Source organism: Nycticebus coucang, chromosome 22 (assembly GCF_027406575.1).
Source record: "Nycticebus coucang isolate mNycCou1 chromosome 22, mNycCou1.pri, whole genome shotgun sequence".
Lineage (NCBI taxonomy): Eukaryota > Metazoa > Chordata > Mammalia > Primates > Lorisidae > Nycticebus > Nycticebus coucang.
Window position 1 is genome coordinate 47,502,312 of NC_069801.1, and position 15,026 is coordinate 47,517,337.

A 15,026-nucleotide genomic window follows, 5' to 3' on the forward strand; every position below is an offset into this window, starting at 1 on the left:
TCTTTCCACTATAAATATGACTTGAGCTCTCATCATAACTGAAACTAAATTTTGGTTTTGTCCAGCTAAACACATAACTAATAATTCTGAGCTAAAGATTACATCATTCTTAATTAACACTCTGCTACAGTTGTTAACATCCTCCAAGACACCATGTTATCATCACCACAAGTTCTGTAACAATCTTAAAACCATGTTTAACGAAGGTTGGCCTCTTACTCTGCAGCTACTTTTAATTGCTTTCTTTGCTGGCAATTAAATATGTCTAGATAAATAAACATTTGGTTTCACATAATTCCTAATGACATTTTTCATGATGATTTCAAAGTTCAGGTGGCCTTATGTGTATAATTACTGCTTAATCAATATAGTGATACTGGATTCAGCAAAATGTATTAACCAAAGTATATAAGATTAATCAAAATGTGGTAATTAGTGGTGATAGTGATAGATTGTGATCCATCAAATAGTACATAGCAAAACTGTCAAAATATAATTCTATCCATCTAGACAAAATAGGAAAAAAGCAAAAAAATTATATTTATAGATATATTAATTTTTGTTTCATGATAGTGACCAAGTTTCTCACTATCCATTAAATCAACTATAGAGAATGCCTGCAGTTCTTTTTCAAAGTGTGATGCTAACAAGCTAATCTCAGTGGTCACTGACCTATCAAAAGACAATAAACTATATAGATGGGTTTGGTACATCACTTTAATTAGATGTGTTGTGAACTTCATCGATGCTTTAATTGGGGGCAAGTTTCTTCTTTCATCCAGAATGTATAACTTTTAAGAAAATATCTTCTTCTTAAAAAAAAGTCAAAGCTCATTTACAGGCAGAGGCTCACGCCTATAATCCTAGCACTCTGGGAAGTCACAGCAGGAGGAATGCTTGAGGCCAGGAGTTCAGATCAGCCTGGACAACATGGGGAGATCACATCTCTACAAAAAAATAGAAGAATTAGCTAGACATGATGGTGCACACCTCTGGTCCCAGATACTTGGGAGACTGAGATAGGAGGGTTGTTTCTGAGCCCAGAAGTTTAAGGTTGCAATAAGCTATGATAATACCACTGCACTCTAGCCCAGGCAACAGAACAAGACACTATCTCCAAAATGAGCCAGTTTTAAGTGGTCTTTTATTAAGAACTCCAACACTTCCAATTTTACTTTCACAAAATCTAATAATGATGCTCACTGAAATTTTATTTAGGTTGAACAATAATCATACTAATGTACTTGAAATATTGATTTTATCTATTAATTCTTAAGAAATGACAAGTTACTTTAAGAATGATATATCAAATCATGTGTTGTTCTGATTATAACACGGGTAACTTAAAATATTTTTACAGATAAATACTGAGGAGTTCAGGAAATGTCAACCCAAAATAAGATGTTTTGGTATGCTGATTACCCTGTTTTCCCGAAAATAAGACACTGTCTTATTTTAAGGTGTGCTCCCAAAGATGCGCTAGGTCTTATTTTCAGGGGACGTCTTATCTTTCCTGTAAATGGGTCTTATTTTCGGAGGATGTCTTATTTTTGGGGAAACAGGGTACTTTGAACTGAGGGCTCTTGGACAACAGCAGACACAGTCAGGTTTTCTCTGAGCTTCCCTTATCTGCTTTAAGATAGATCCTCCAAAAGGAACTCAATGGTCAGGAATCCCCTCCCTAGGAATCTTATCAACTAGGAAAGATTAATAATCTGGATCACAGGAGAGGAGACTGGAGGTGGATGCCATGTCCAGACAATCACCTCTTCTTCTGAGGGCTGCTCTAAAATAACTGTTATTACCTGAGAGACTTTTTATCTGCATAATACCACAACCTTTATTCACCATGCATTTCTTTCCCTCACCATCTCATAACTTGTATGTTACCACTCCTCAACCAGAAGCCCTAAGGCCCTGTAGCTCAAGATGCTATATAAGCTTAAACACCTGGCCATTCTTCAAGTCTCATCTTTTGTGGAACTCTCATGTGTATACATATAATTAAACATGATTTTTCTCTTGTTAATCTGTCTTATGTAAATTTAATTTGCAGACCAGCCAAGGAATTGGAAGGGTAAAGGGAAGCCATTTTTCTCTTTCCTACAATATCCTAATGGAAATTTTAGAAAAGTTGTTTTGGGGCAGCACCTGTGGCTCAGTGAGTAGGGCGCCAGCTCCATATACCGAGGGTGGTATCTATTTCAGGAATAGATGGGCAAACCCGGCCCCAGCCAAACTGCAACAAAAAATAGCTGGGTGTTGTGGCAGGTGCCTGTAGTCCTAGCTACTCGGGAGGCTGAGGCAAGAAAATCACCTAAGCTCAAGAGATGGAGGTTGCTGTGAGCTGTGACATCACAGTACTCTACTGAGGATGACAAAGTGAGACTCTGTCTCTTTAAAGAAAAAAAAAGTTGTTTTAAAGCATTTGGGGATAAAAAAATTACAACTGATGCATTCGAAACATTTACTTGCACATACAATTTTCAGACAACTGTTAACTTAAAGGTCTCCTCTTCTGCCACATGTCTAAAACCTTACATATCAGTAAAAGCCGTCATGCAGAAGACACTCAGAGAAAACCATTTCAAATGAAATTATAGCAAATTATTGGAAATACTAAAACCTATTGTATTTTTTGTTGTTTGGGGTTTTTTTGTTTGTTTGTTTCTTTGTTTTTGAGACAGAGTCTCACTTTGCCACCCTGGCTAGACTGCTGTGACGTCACAGCTCACAGCAACCTCAAACACTTGGGCTCAAGCGATCCTCTTGTCTCAGCCTCCCAAGTAGCTGAGACTAAAGGCAGTAGAGATGGGATCTCAATTCTGCTCAGGCTGGTCTCCAACTCCTGAGTTCACGCAATCCACAGCCTTGGCTTCCCACTAGGATTACAGGCATGACCCACCGCACCCGGCCTGGCTTGTTTTGTTTGTTTGGAGACGAGTCTCACCCTGTCCCCCAGGCTAGAGCACCATGGCCTCAGCCTACCTTACAGCAACCTCACATTCCTTGGCTCAAGTGCTCTTTCTGCCTCAGCCTCCAGAGCAACTGGAACTACATACACCTTCCACCATGCCCCACTAATTTTTCTATTTTAGTAGAGATAAGGTCTTGCTGGTTTAGAACGCCTGACCTCAAGCCATCCTCCTGCCTCAACCTCCCAGAAAGTTAGGATTACAGGCCTGAGCCACTGCACTCAGCCCTGTTTTTTTTTTTTTTTTTTTTGAGATTTAAAATAAAAATACCCTAGACCAGGTATGATGGATTATGCCTATAATCCTAGCACTTTGAGAGGTCGAAGTGAATGGATCCCCTCTGCTCATGATTTTGAGACCAGCCTGAGCCAGAGCAAGATCTCATCTCTAAAAATAGCCGGGTGTTGTGGCAGGAGCCTATAATCCCAGCTACTGGGGAGGCTGAAGCTATAGAATTGCTTGAGCCCATGAGTTTAAGGTTTCTGTGAGCTGTGGCGCCATGGCACTCTACCCAGGGTGAAAAATGAGACTCTGTCTCAAAAAATAAATAAATAAAAATGATAAAATAAAAGAAAATAAAACCTAGACAAACAATTCCTTCATTGGCAGTTGCCCATCTATTCCTGAAATAATTGCATCACTTTGCCCTTTCACTCAAAGGACTGAGTATCTACGATGGGCCAGCAAGCACTGCTTCTAGTTTACTTCACACATGAACTAGTTTGGAAATGAGAATTCAGTGCTCAGCTTGGTGCCTGTAGCTCAGTGGTTAGGGTGCTGGCCACATGCACAGGGGCTGGTGGGTTCGAACCCAACCAGAGCCTGCTAAACAATAACGCCCTCCCCCTGCCAAAAAAAAAAGTGGCAGGCGCCTGTAGTCCCAGCTACTTGGGAGGCTGAGACAAGAGAATCACTTAAGCCCAACAGTTTGAGGTTGCTGTGAGCTGGGACGCCACAGCACTCTACTGAGGGCAACATAGTGAGACTGTCTCCAAAAAAAAAAACATTTAGTAGTGCTCACTTCGGTAGCATATATGCTAAAACTGAAATGAGAATGAAGTTGAGGACCATATGGATTCTGACTTTTGAGCAACTTGGAGAGAGAGTTAAAAACTCACTTCTAGGATGTTCAAAAGTACTATGATGGATGATTTAGAGTTTAGGGCTCTATGAAATACAAGTCCTGGCTCTATGACCTGTGAAAGGGAAACTACTGAACAAATGCATTGTGTTAGGTCTGAAGCCCAAATGTGCTATCTTCTTGAATCACATCCACCCCTCCCCGTGTTTTAGCTCCTTCCAAAGATGATATCCTAGAGCTATATCAAAAAGTGAAATAGTAGAAAATAGACAAAAGAGTGAAAAATATTACAAGGATTAATATTTGTGCAGAGATTGTGAGGTGTTAGAAAAACAGAAGTAGGATGAGAACTATTTGAATGCATCTGGAGAATGTTGTTCTAATAAGTGAACCCCACAACAGTTTCATAATACTTCTCAGTTATCTTTCTTAGTTGGGATAATGGGGGGACAAGACAGAAGAGTGGCCACAATGGCCTTAGTACAATGAGAGAGAAGTGGGAATGAGAAAAAAGAAAAAAGTACACTATGTTTGTATGAATATCAACACACATCACCCAGAGGGACTCACTTCTTTGCTAAACCAGGCCTGGTAGCCAAGTGAATACCTACTACAACCGCAGCTGGATGGTTAATAGAAGCAGAGACAGAGAAGCAATGCTTCAGAATTTTTCTCTTATGCATTCAAACTGAATGGATGTAACAGACTCCATCTCAAACATAGGGCGTTGGAAGAGACCTCAAATATGAGAATGTTTTTTTCACTTTTCCTCAGGCTTCTGCTACCTCAAAGGGAGGATAAAATTTCTGCCCCTGCTGATACTCCTCATTAAGGAAGAGTTTAAATTAGAAGATTTGTAGCTCCTCCCCTCTACCACCCCTCCACACCTCTTGCCTCCATTCTAGACTTATTTCTCCCAGAGGGAAAATAGGGCCAATCAGAATCACTCACAAAGTCACATTGTACTAAGCTAGATTTTACAGAAGGCAAGGACAAGACAGGCACCTTCCTCTTTAACTTCCTATACCCTAGTTCACTAAGTTCTCTCTCTCTCTTTTCTTTTTTTTTGTTTTGTTTTGAGATATGATCTCACTCTATTGCCCAGGTTGGAGTGCAGTAGCACTCAATCACAGCTCACTGCAGTCTCCAACTCCTGGACTCAAAAGATCCTTCTGCCTCAGCCTCCTGACTTGCTAGGACTATAGGCGCTTGCTATATTAACTGGCTATTTTTTAGTTTTTGCAGAGATAAGGTATCATTATGTTGCATAGGCTGTTCTCCATCTCCTGTCCTTAAGAGCCAAAGTGCTGGAATTATAGGCATGAGCCACCATACCCAGCGTAAGTTCCCTTTCATTTCTTACCAATGTGGTAGGTACACCCTAGACAAGCTTGCCATGGGATGCCTAAGCTGTCTTTTCTACTATGACTAGGTTTGCAAGGCAGGCCTACTGCATCAGTCCATCAGGCTCTGAAGACTGAGTCATAACTCCTTCTTATAGGCCACCTGAAAGAGTGGATCTTAAGATTTAAATGTGGAGTGAAAGGTAAAAAATCTTACCAGGAATAAGTTAGAATCTAAAGAAATTTTCGCTAAAGGGATGAATTAAGAAACACCCTCTGAAGAAGACAGGTGCATGGCCTACAGACATATGAAAAAATGCTCATTATCCTTAATATCAGAGAAATACAAATCAAAACCACTCTGAAATATCATCTAACTCCAGTAAGAATAACTCACATCACAAAATCCCAAAACCAGAGATGTTGGCGTGGATGTGGAGAAAAGGGAACATTTCTACACTGCTGGTAGGAATGCAAACTAATACGTTCCTTTTGGAAAGATGTTTGGAGAACACTTAGAGATCTAAAAATAGACCTGCCATTCGATCCTACAATTCCTCTACTAGGTATATACTCAGAAGACCAAAAATCACATTATAACAAAGATATTTGTACCAGAATGTTTATTGCAGCCCAATTCATAATTGCTAAGTCATGGAAGAAGCCCAAATGCCCATCGACCCATGAATGGATTACATGTATATGTACACCATGGAATATTATGCAGCCTTAAAGAAAGATGGAGACTTTACCTCTTACAAACCAAAGATGGATGGAGCTAGAACATATTCTTTTTAGCAAAGTATCTCAAGAATGGAAGAAAAAGTATCCAATGTACTTATCCCTACTATGAAACCAATTTATAGCTTTATTATGAAAGCTATAACCCAATTATAGCCCAAGAAGAAGGGGTAAGGGGAGAGGAGGGGAGGGGAACGGGGGGATGCATGGAGGGAGGGTAAGTGGTGGGACCACACCTATGGTGCATCTTACAAGGGTACAAGTGAAATTTACTAGGTGTAGAATATAAATGTCTTGACATGATAACTAATAAAATGCCATGAAGGCTGTTAACCAATTTGATGAAAATATTTCAAATGGTATATAAAACCAGCACATTGTACCCCATGATTGCATTAAAGTACACAGCTATGATTTAATTTAAAAAAAAAAAGAAAAGAAAAACCTAACATCCTTAATAAATAGGTTACAAACTCCCTGAGGACACAGTTTGTTTTTATCTACCAGGTAATCAATAAATCATTAATGGAAAGAATCTTTTCTATAATGACATAAAACATAATTAACAGTCTTTCCCCTTCTCTAATTTTCCTATAATTTGTAATATAATTTACAGTTATACCACACAGCTATAATACTTCATTCTTTCAATTAATTAGTGAAATCTAATTTATATTTATTTTCAAAAAGGTTTAAAATGCTTTTCAACTGTTATGAAGATTTTAATTTTGCTCTTAAATTTTCAGGAAGCTTGAAATACCGTTTTCAAAACAGTACAATTTACTTTAAATTCATTCTAATATCAATCATAGGTGCTCATATGGTAAATGTTGCTGCTCTTAGCTTGTGTCCTGTTTTTTTCCATGAAAGAAATTGTATATGCAAAGACTCAATTACCAAGCACCCCCTAGTGGCAATAAAATCAAACCAATAAGGTTTTTTTTAAAACAAGACATGGTTTGAAATAATTTTCTTTCTCTATAGTTCTCATCAAAAATTAATAATAAAGTAGCTTGCCAGTAAGAACACATTATTTTATATCTACATTTTATTAAATAATTTATATACTGTAACTAAGTGAATTCACATAATGACATTTCGTAAGAATTCCTGAAAAGACTTACAATAAGAAGTTTAAATAAGAAAATAAGAAAAACAAACGTCCTTCAAAGAATATATAATGACAAGGTACAAGATTCTAAAAAGAAATCTCCTTTCACACTTGTGATAGCTTCTTGGGAGGTTGAGGCATTAGGACTGCTCGAGGTCAGAAGTTCTAGACCAGCTTGAGTAACAGCAAACCTGATCTTTACAAAAAATTAAAAACAAAATAAAACAACAAGAACAATAAGAAGGAAACTAGCCATATGTGGTGGTGCATGCCTGTAGTCCGGCTACTCAGGAGTCTGAGGCAGGAGGATCACTTGAGCCCAGGAGTTTGAGGTTATAATGAGTTATAATAACACCACTGCTCTCTAACTTGGGCAAGAGAATGAGACCCTGTCTCAAACAAACAAACAAACAAACAAATAAACAGGTGAAGGAAATCTCACTTCTTAAAAAGAAGGTGACTTTGGGCTCAGCGCTTGTAGCTCAAGTGGCTAAGGCACCAGCCACATACACCAGAGCTGGCAGGTTTGAATCCAGCCTGGACCTGCCAAACAATGACAGCTATAACCAAAAAATGGCTGGGCATTGTGGCAGGGGCCTATTGTCCCAGCTAATTGGGAGGCTGAGGCAAGAGAATAGCTTGAGCCCAGGATTTGGAGGTTACTGAGAGTTGTGATGCCACAGTACTCTACCCAGGGCGACAGCTTGAGGCTCTATCTCAAAAAAAAAAAAAAAAGAAGAAGAAGAAGAAGAAGTATGTGACTTTGGAATAAAGCGTTGTGTATTTCTGTCAGGAGTCTAAAAGCTAGAAAGAATACCACAATCTTCAGAGTCAGAGTATTTACTGTTTAACTCAAACATTCTACATAATTCTTCTAAACACCTCAACTTTCTTTCCAATTCTAAATACCTTGATTTTCTCATTTATAATAAAAATGCATCAAAATAGGCCTGTGTCCTTGAAAAGTTGTTATAAAAGTGAAATTTGAATGAAAAGAATTACTATCAGTCTTTGTTAGCATATATAAATCATTGGGGGGGGGCAGAGTCTCACTTTCTCACTCTTGGTAGAGTGCTATGATCATCATAGCTCACAGCAAACTCAAACTCTTGCACTCAGGTGATTCTCTTGCCTCAGCCTCCTAAGTAACTGGGACTACAGCTGCCCACCACAACATCTGGCTTTTCTTTTAGAGACAGGGTCTTGCTCTTGCTGAGGCTGGTCTCGAACCTGTGAGCTCAGGACAATCCACTCTCACCTTGGCCTCCCAGACTGCTGAGATTACAGGTGTGAGCCACCGTGCCCAGTCTATAAATAATTTCAATTATTGTGCTGTGTAATTTGCACTTTCACATGTAATGGAGCTAGCTCTGTTGCTTACCGAATTTTTACAACCACTGACAATTTGAAACATGCTTCCCGTTTTATAAATGAAAAACCTAAGGCCTTAGGCTAACTTGGGACTGGAATCTAATTTTTTCTCATTATATCTTGATTTCTTTGCCAGGAGAAAGGAATTATAATCATATTACTTTTCTTTTCCTTTTTTTTTGGTAGAGACGGAGTTTCACTTTATGGCCCTTGGTAGAGTGCCATGGCATCATACAGCTCACAGCAACCTCCAACTCCGGGCTTAAGGGATTCTCTTGCCTCAGCCTCCCGAGTAGCTGGGACTACAGGCGCCTGCCACAACGCCCAGCTATTTTTTGGTTGCAGTTCAGCCAGGACCGGGTTTGAACCAGCCACCCTCGGTATATGGGGCCGGCGCCTTACCGACTGAGCCACAGGCACGGCCCCCCACTCCGTCTTTTGTTTGCCTTTGAATTTTTCTTTCTTACTGTTTCAACACAAGAAATAGCATCATTATAACTTAATAAAAATCTACAAGGCTTGGCGTTGTGGCAGGCGCCTGTAGTCCCAGCTACTTGGGAGGCTGAGGCAGAAGAATAGCCTAAGCCCAGGAGTTGGAGGTTGCTGTGAGCTGTGTGATGCCACGGCACTCTACCGAGGGCCATAAAGTGAGACTCTGTCTCTCAAAAAAAAAAAAAAAATCTACAAGGCCAATTAGAAAAACTGCTTTAATGTTATGTGACGTATTCATTCTCCAATAAACACTGTGTTATCAACGATACTACTGAAGGCCTCTGCTTGTCTAGGGATTGAGTGACTGGCGATCAAACTAAGGTCAGCCACATGGCAATGAAGAACATTTTCATTAGCCCAAGAAGACATTGTGCTAAATCCATTTAATCATGTCCCCGGAAAGCAAAAGATTATAAACAATGATGTCTCCTATCTGCTTTTAATTATGTGGATTATATATTATATGACAGTGATTACACTTTGTTAACTAACCTACAAAATAATGTTCTACCTGACAAGATACAGAACTATAACTCTTTGTTTAACTCAATCTCATCTGAAGTTTATATTGACATTACTAAACATATGGACTACAAGTCTGTAGTCTGTAATTTTGTAATAGCGTGCAAATTCCACTTCCCATTAATATATAATCTAAACATTGCAAAAGATAAAAAGCAATCCAAGAAATCTTTAAATTCTTAACCCAAAACAAACTATTAGCAAACGATCAAATATAATTGTTAGTTCTTGTTTTTTTTTTTGAGACAGAGTCTTACTCTGTCACCCTTGGTAGAATGCCATGGCATCATACCACACAGCAAGCTCAAACTCTCAGGCTCAAGAGATCCTCTTGCCTCAGCCTCTCGAATAGCTAGGACTACACCCACCAGCCACCACGCCAGCTAGTTTTACAGATGGGGGTCTTGCTCTTGCTCAGGCTGGATCCAACTCCTGAGCTCAAGCTATCCACCTGCATCTGCCTCCCACAGTGGTAGGATTGCAGGAGTGAGACACTGCAGCTGGCCAGAAAAAAGATGTTTTTGTTTTTGAGATAGAGTGTCACTATGTCGCCCTTGGTAGAGTGCCATGGCCTCACAGCTCACAGCAACCTCAAACTCTTGGGCTTAAGCAATTCTCTTGCCTCAGCCTCCCAATTAGCTGGGACTACAGGCGCCTCCCACAACGCCCAGCTATTTTTTTTTTTTTGTAGTTGTCACTGTTGTTTGGCAAGCCCGGGCCGTTTCAAACCCACCAGCCCCAGTGTATTTCGCTGGCGCTGTAACCACTGTGCTATGGGTGCCGAGCCCAGAAAAAAAATATCTTAATAAAAAACTTCTAACAAGTTTTATTCTGCAGAGCCCAATGAATTCTCCTCAAAGGTATGTCTTTTCAAGAGCAAGAGAGACTGTGGTTCCATTTACACTTTCTTTTCCCCCCAATTCTAAACCTTCTCCTTTAATCACAGAATTACCTGTACTATCAAAGAGATCACAGAATCAAATAGTACCATTTGATTAAATAGTTCCATGTCTATGATTAAATAATATCATTTAATTATAGAATTATCTGTGTAATGTACTATCAAAATGATCATAAATCAAATAGTACCATTTGACTATTTTTCACATATTAGAGTTTTCTCTTTGGATAAGAATATTCCACCGCTAAAATAAACAAACTGCTAGACCAAATAGTTTGAAAATTGATATACTTAATGGCAGTTGGTATGTTAAAGTTTCAAGAAGACTTTGATTTAATTTTGATGTTTATATATAGCTTACAGCAATTTAACAATCAAACTTCTCATTTCAGATTCTCAGGAAAAGTAAACACCTTACCCAGCGTGACCAGATGATGAAGGTGGTGGCAAGTCTGGTGTAAGAACATAAAGACTGTTGTTTTTTGGCAAGTGAAGCGATTTTAGGATCGTCTGAAAAAGTAAAACAAAAAATCCACGTTGACTGTCCATTATTAACCTTTTCCTACAGTTCTTAAAAATTGGCAAGTTTGTAGTCTGACTTTTCATCTTTTGATAATTTCTCAAACAGGCAATGCAAAAGAAGTGCTGAATCTAACCTTACTTCTCCCATGTATCATAAATTAGCATAAATCTGATTGTTAATATAGAAATTCTAGCGCTCATGAAGAGACACAAATAGATAGGAACAAGGTTGGAACTTATTAATTTCTTCACTGAAGAAGTACATCCCTACCACTAATATGTACTTCATTTCAGGGTCATTAATGAAAAAATTAGCAATGCAGGTTTTCAGAGATGATTAGACCTTGAAAAAAATCATAGAAAGTACCTGAAGCCAATGATTTTATAGATGAGGAGATGCAGCCTGAGAAAGTTAAGTAACTTGATAAGGACTTTAGTATTACTTGGGTCACTTTATTCTTAACTCTATCTTTTTTGTGAAAGCTCTCAATTTGAATGAATGAACTACTTTTACTTGTGACCTACTATCTTGATAACTGTAAAAACATTTCATTTATTTGCTACAAAACTCATATATTAACACATTTCAAAGCTCTCAACTTGATGATAAAAACTTCAAGTACATCAAAGTTTTTTTAACAGCAATACACATTAACGAGTACATTTTACATCTCTACACTGTAAGCTAAGACATAAACTTTTTCAACAAATACTTACTGAGCCACCCACTACGCTGTGCCAGGACTACGTTAGCCACTGAGGACATAGCAGTGAACAGAATAGCCTAAGATAAAATCTCTGATCATATGGAGCTTACATTTTATTAGAAATAAATAAAATAAGTAACCCTATATAGCTGAAAATTAGTGATAATTGTTTTTACTAAACATCAAGCAGGGAAGGAGTGCTAAACAATGTGCTGTAGAGAGCTTTGCAATTTTAAATAGGATGAACAGGGTGATCTCACTTGGAGAATGTAATATTTGAACAAAAAACTTAAAGGTGGAGGAAACAAACCATCAAAAATACACAGAAAGAACATTTCAGGCTCAGGAAACTGTCAATGCAAAATGTTTAAGGATCAAGAAGGTATGCAGAGAATCTGTAGCCAAGTAAGCACTGGCAGGAGATAGGTCAGAGAGATAAGGGTGGGACAGGAAATGTGTGGAGCTATTTATGCTAATGTAAGGACTTCCACTCTGAATGAAGAGAGAAGCTACTGAAATGACAAGATTAGACTCATACTTTAAAGGGATCACAGTGGCAGCTGTGTTGAGAATATATGGGAAAGAAGTTGAAAGAGGAGGGCAGAAGAATAGAGCAGGCTAAAGAAAGAAACTAAAATACGACTAATGGCAGCTTAAGACGCTGTGATGGAAGCAGAAAAGATGTGAAAGCATTGGATTCTGGATATATTTTGAAGACAGCACCACAAGGATTTCCGGACAAACCAGATACAAACTAGTCTAAATTTTGGACTAAAATTAGAAGGGTGAAGTTGCTATCAACTGATATGGGGAAGACTACAAATGAAGACCTCCATGTTAGACAAGCTAAGTTTGAAATGTTAATTAGACATTCAAGTGGAGAAGATAAGTAAGCAGGTAGAAATACCAACCAGTAATCAGGGGACATGTCTGGGATAGAGATATAAATCAGAGATATAAAATTTAGAGTGCATATAAATGACATTTAAAAGACATGAATCTGGATAAGATCATCACTGAATTTAGTGTGATTGGTGATCTAGACAAGATTAGCTTAGAGCTTAGACAGGGCTCAATAAAACGGGAGGAACCAGGAATTGGAGAAGTCAAATAAAAACATATATTCATGAGAAGTTTTGTTATCAAGGGGACTATAGAAAGGGAGCCATTGCTGGAGGGGGAGTTGGGATAAAGAGTTCCCCACCCCAGATGGAAGAAATAACATCATGTTTAAATGTTAATGGTAATACTAGAGGAAAATATTGGTGACACAGGAGAGAGAAGAATTAGAGTGAAGTCCCTGAATATTCAAGAAGAGATGGAGCTTGTAATCCAGAGAAAAATAGAGCTTTGGTCTTAGATAGGAGTTTGGACATTAGAGTAATAGAAAAGAAAGAAAATTATGTGGGTAAGATGTAGGTAAGGAACTCTCTGAACTGGGAGCATTTAGGGGTTCTCTGAAGATAATGGTCATGAATTTAAAGATATATTAATCACTATGATTTTTTTTTTAATCTCTAATCACACTTAGCTGTGAGGCACAAAGTTAGATTTCACCAAGTAAGAATTTTCATCAAGCAGGGACCTTGAACCAAGAGTTGAGAGTATACACAAGAAAAGTGATTATGATGATTCACTGTGGAATTTAACATAGAGAAAGGAAGGAAGACCATGAAAGAAGTAATGATCATGAAAAGAAGGTAAAAACAATGGATTGGAATTTAAGTAGAGCTGAAGGATTGTTGGAATTAGGATACCAAAAGAAGCAAACTAGAAAGATGAGGCATGGTGAGCAGAAATGAGAAGCATGAAATAAAGATTTGAATATAGCAGAGGTAGGGTAGAGAAAAAGATCTTTGTAAGGGAGAAAGAAGTTCCAGGAACTAAGAGGCCAAGGTACTGGAATTATTTATGAAGATATTAAAATGACTATCAATTAAAGCAGGAATCAATTATAAACCAGGAATTAAAAATAATCAGAAAATAGGGGAAATGACAACAATGATTTAATCTTTTAACAAGAAATTTATTCATTCACTCATTCATTTATTTATTTTGAGGCAGAGTCTCAAACTGTCGCCCTGGGTAGAATGTTGTGGAGTCATAGCTCACAGCTCCAACTCTTGGGCTCAAGCAATCCTCTTGCCTCAGGTTTTCTGTTTTAGTAGCGATGGGGTCTTTTGCTCAGCTGGTCTCAAACTTGTGAGCTCAAGCAATCCACCTGCCTTGGCCTCCCTGAGTTCTAGGATTAAAGGTGTGAGCCACCATGCCCAGCCTTGACATGAAATTTAAAGATGAAGAAAATTTAGAAAGGAAAGACAGAGCTCTGAAAGTAAAAATGAGCAACAATGAAGAGATATATTTTACCATTTCTTCCAGTGGCACAAGGGTTGACAGAGAAAAACAACTAACACCGAGAAGGCTACGGAGAAACAATGTCCTCAGGAAAATAGATTTCAGTCAAAGGAAGACAGCAAAGGGAATGTATAGGAAAGAGGCTGACAACATAAGGAATTTTGATAATAAGGAATTAATTCCACAGGGAATAGCAAAAAAGGTTTCAAACATTTTAGAGAAGAAAAGAATAGAGATAGGTATGGAATGTGCAGAGACTATGGAGATTTGAAGGAGGGGCAATCTGGGAATTTTGGACTCCATGCAGTGATGGGCATAAATAGAGGGAAAGGCATAATGAAATTAGTCCTAGCTGAATCAAAGCAAATAGTAATTGCAAGGCTGAAAGTGTTAAGAGACCAAGGAGGGGTAGATATCTAAAAATCGTTCTTAACCCTACAGAGGGAGGCAAGAATGCCTACAGGAGCAGTCTTACCCAAATGTAGAAAGAATAAGAACTTATTTTTGACCCCTCCATGAGAGGCCCATCTTAGTAAGTGCACAGTCTTACACCAAGGTTATTGAGATTAATTCTTCACTCATATTAGTTATGCATTAAATAAAAAGAAATACACTGTTACCATTATTATTTGAAAAACACTGTAGTTTTTACCTTTTTTTTTTTTTTAATGCTGGCTATAACCCATTCAATTGGCTTCACAATCCACTAATGGTTTGTGATCCGTGGTTTGAAGAAACCACTGCAATAGGCAATCTCCCATATCTTCATAATCTATCAGGATACACTTAAGTCCTGAAACTTTATGTCAAATATGTGGCATCCTTTTGAAATTAATGTATTATTTCTGTAAAGTTAACATGCAAACAAAACACACACACATAGGAAAATTATTTTTATCTTTCAG

The 15,026-nt window shown here is 38.2% G+C and overlaps 1 protein-coding gene across 3 annotated transcripts in view; it reads right to left on the reverse strand.

Annotated features, from left to right (window-relative positions):
• Nucleotides 1-15,026, reverse strand: part of FAF1 (Fas associated factor 1) — a 498,736-nt gene that overhangs the window by 287,489 nt on the left and 196,221 nt on the right. For all 3 annotated transcript variants that reach the window (XM_053575767.1, XM_053575768.1, XM_053575766.1), the window contains one exon: nucleotides 10,956-11,047. In XM_053575767.1, the coding sequence (XP_053431742.1) occupies nucleotides 10,956-11,047 (92 nt within the window). The remainder of the gene's footprint in view (nucleotides 1-10,955; nucleotides 11,048-15,026) is intronic.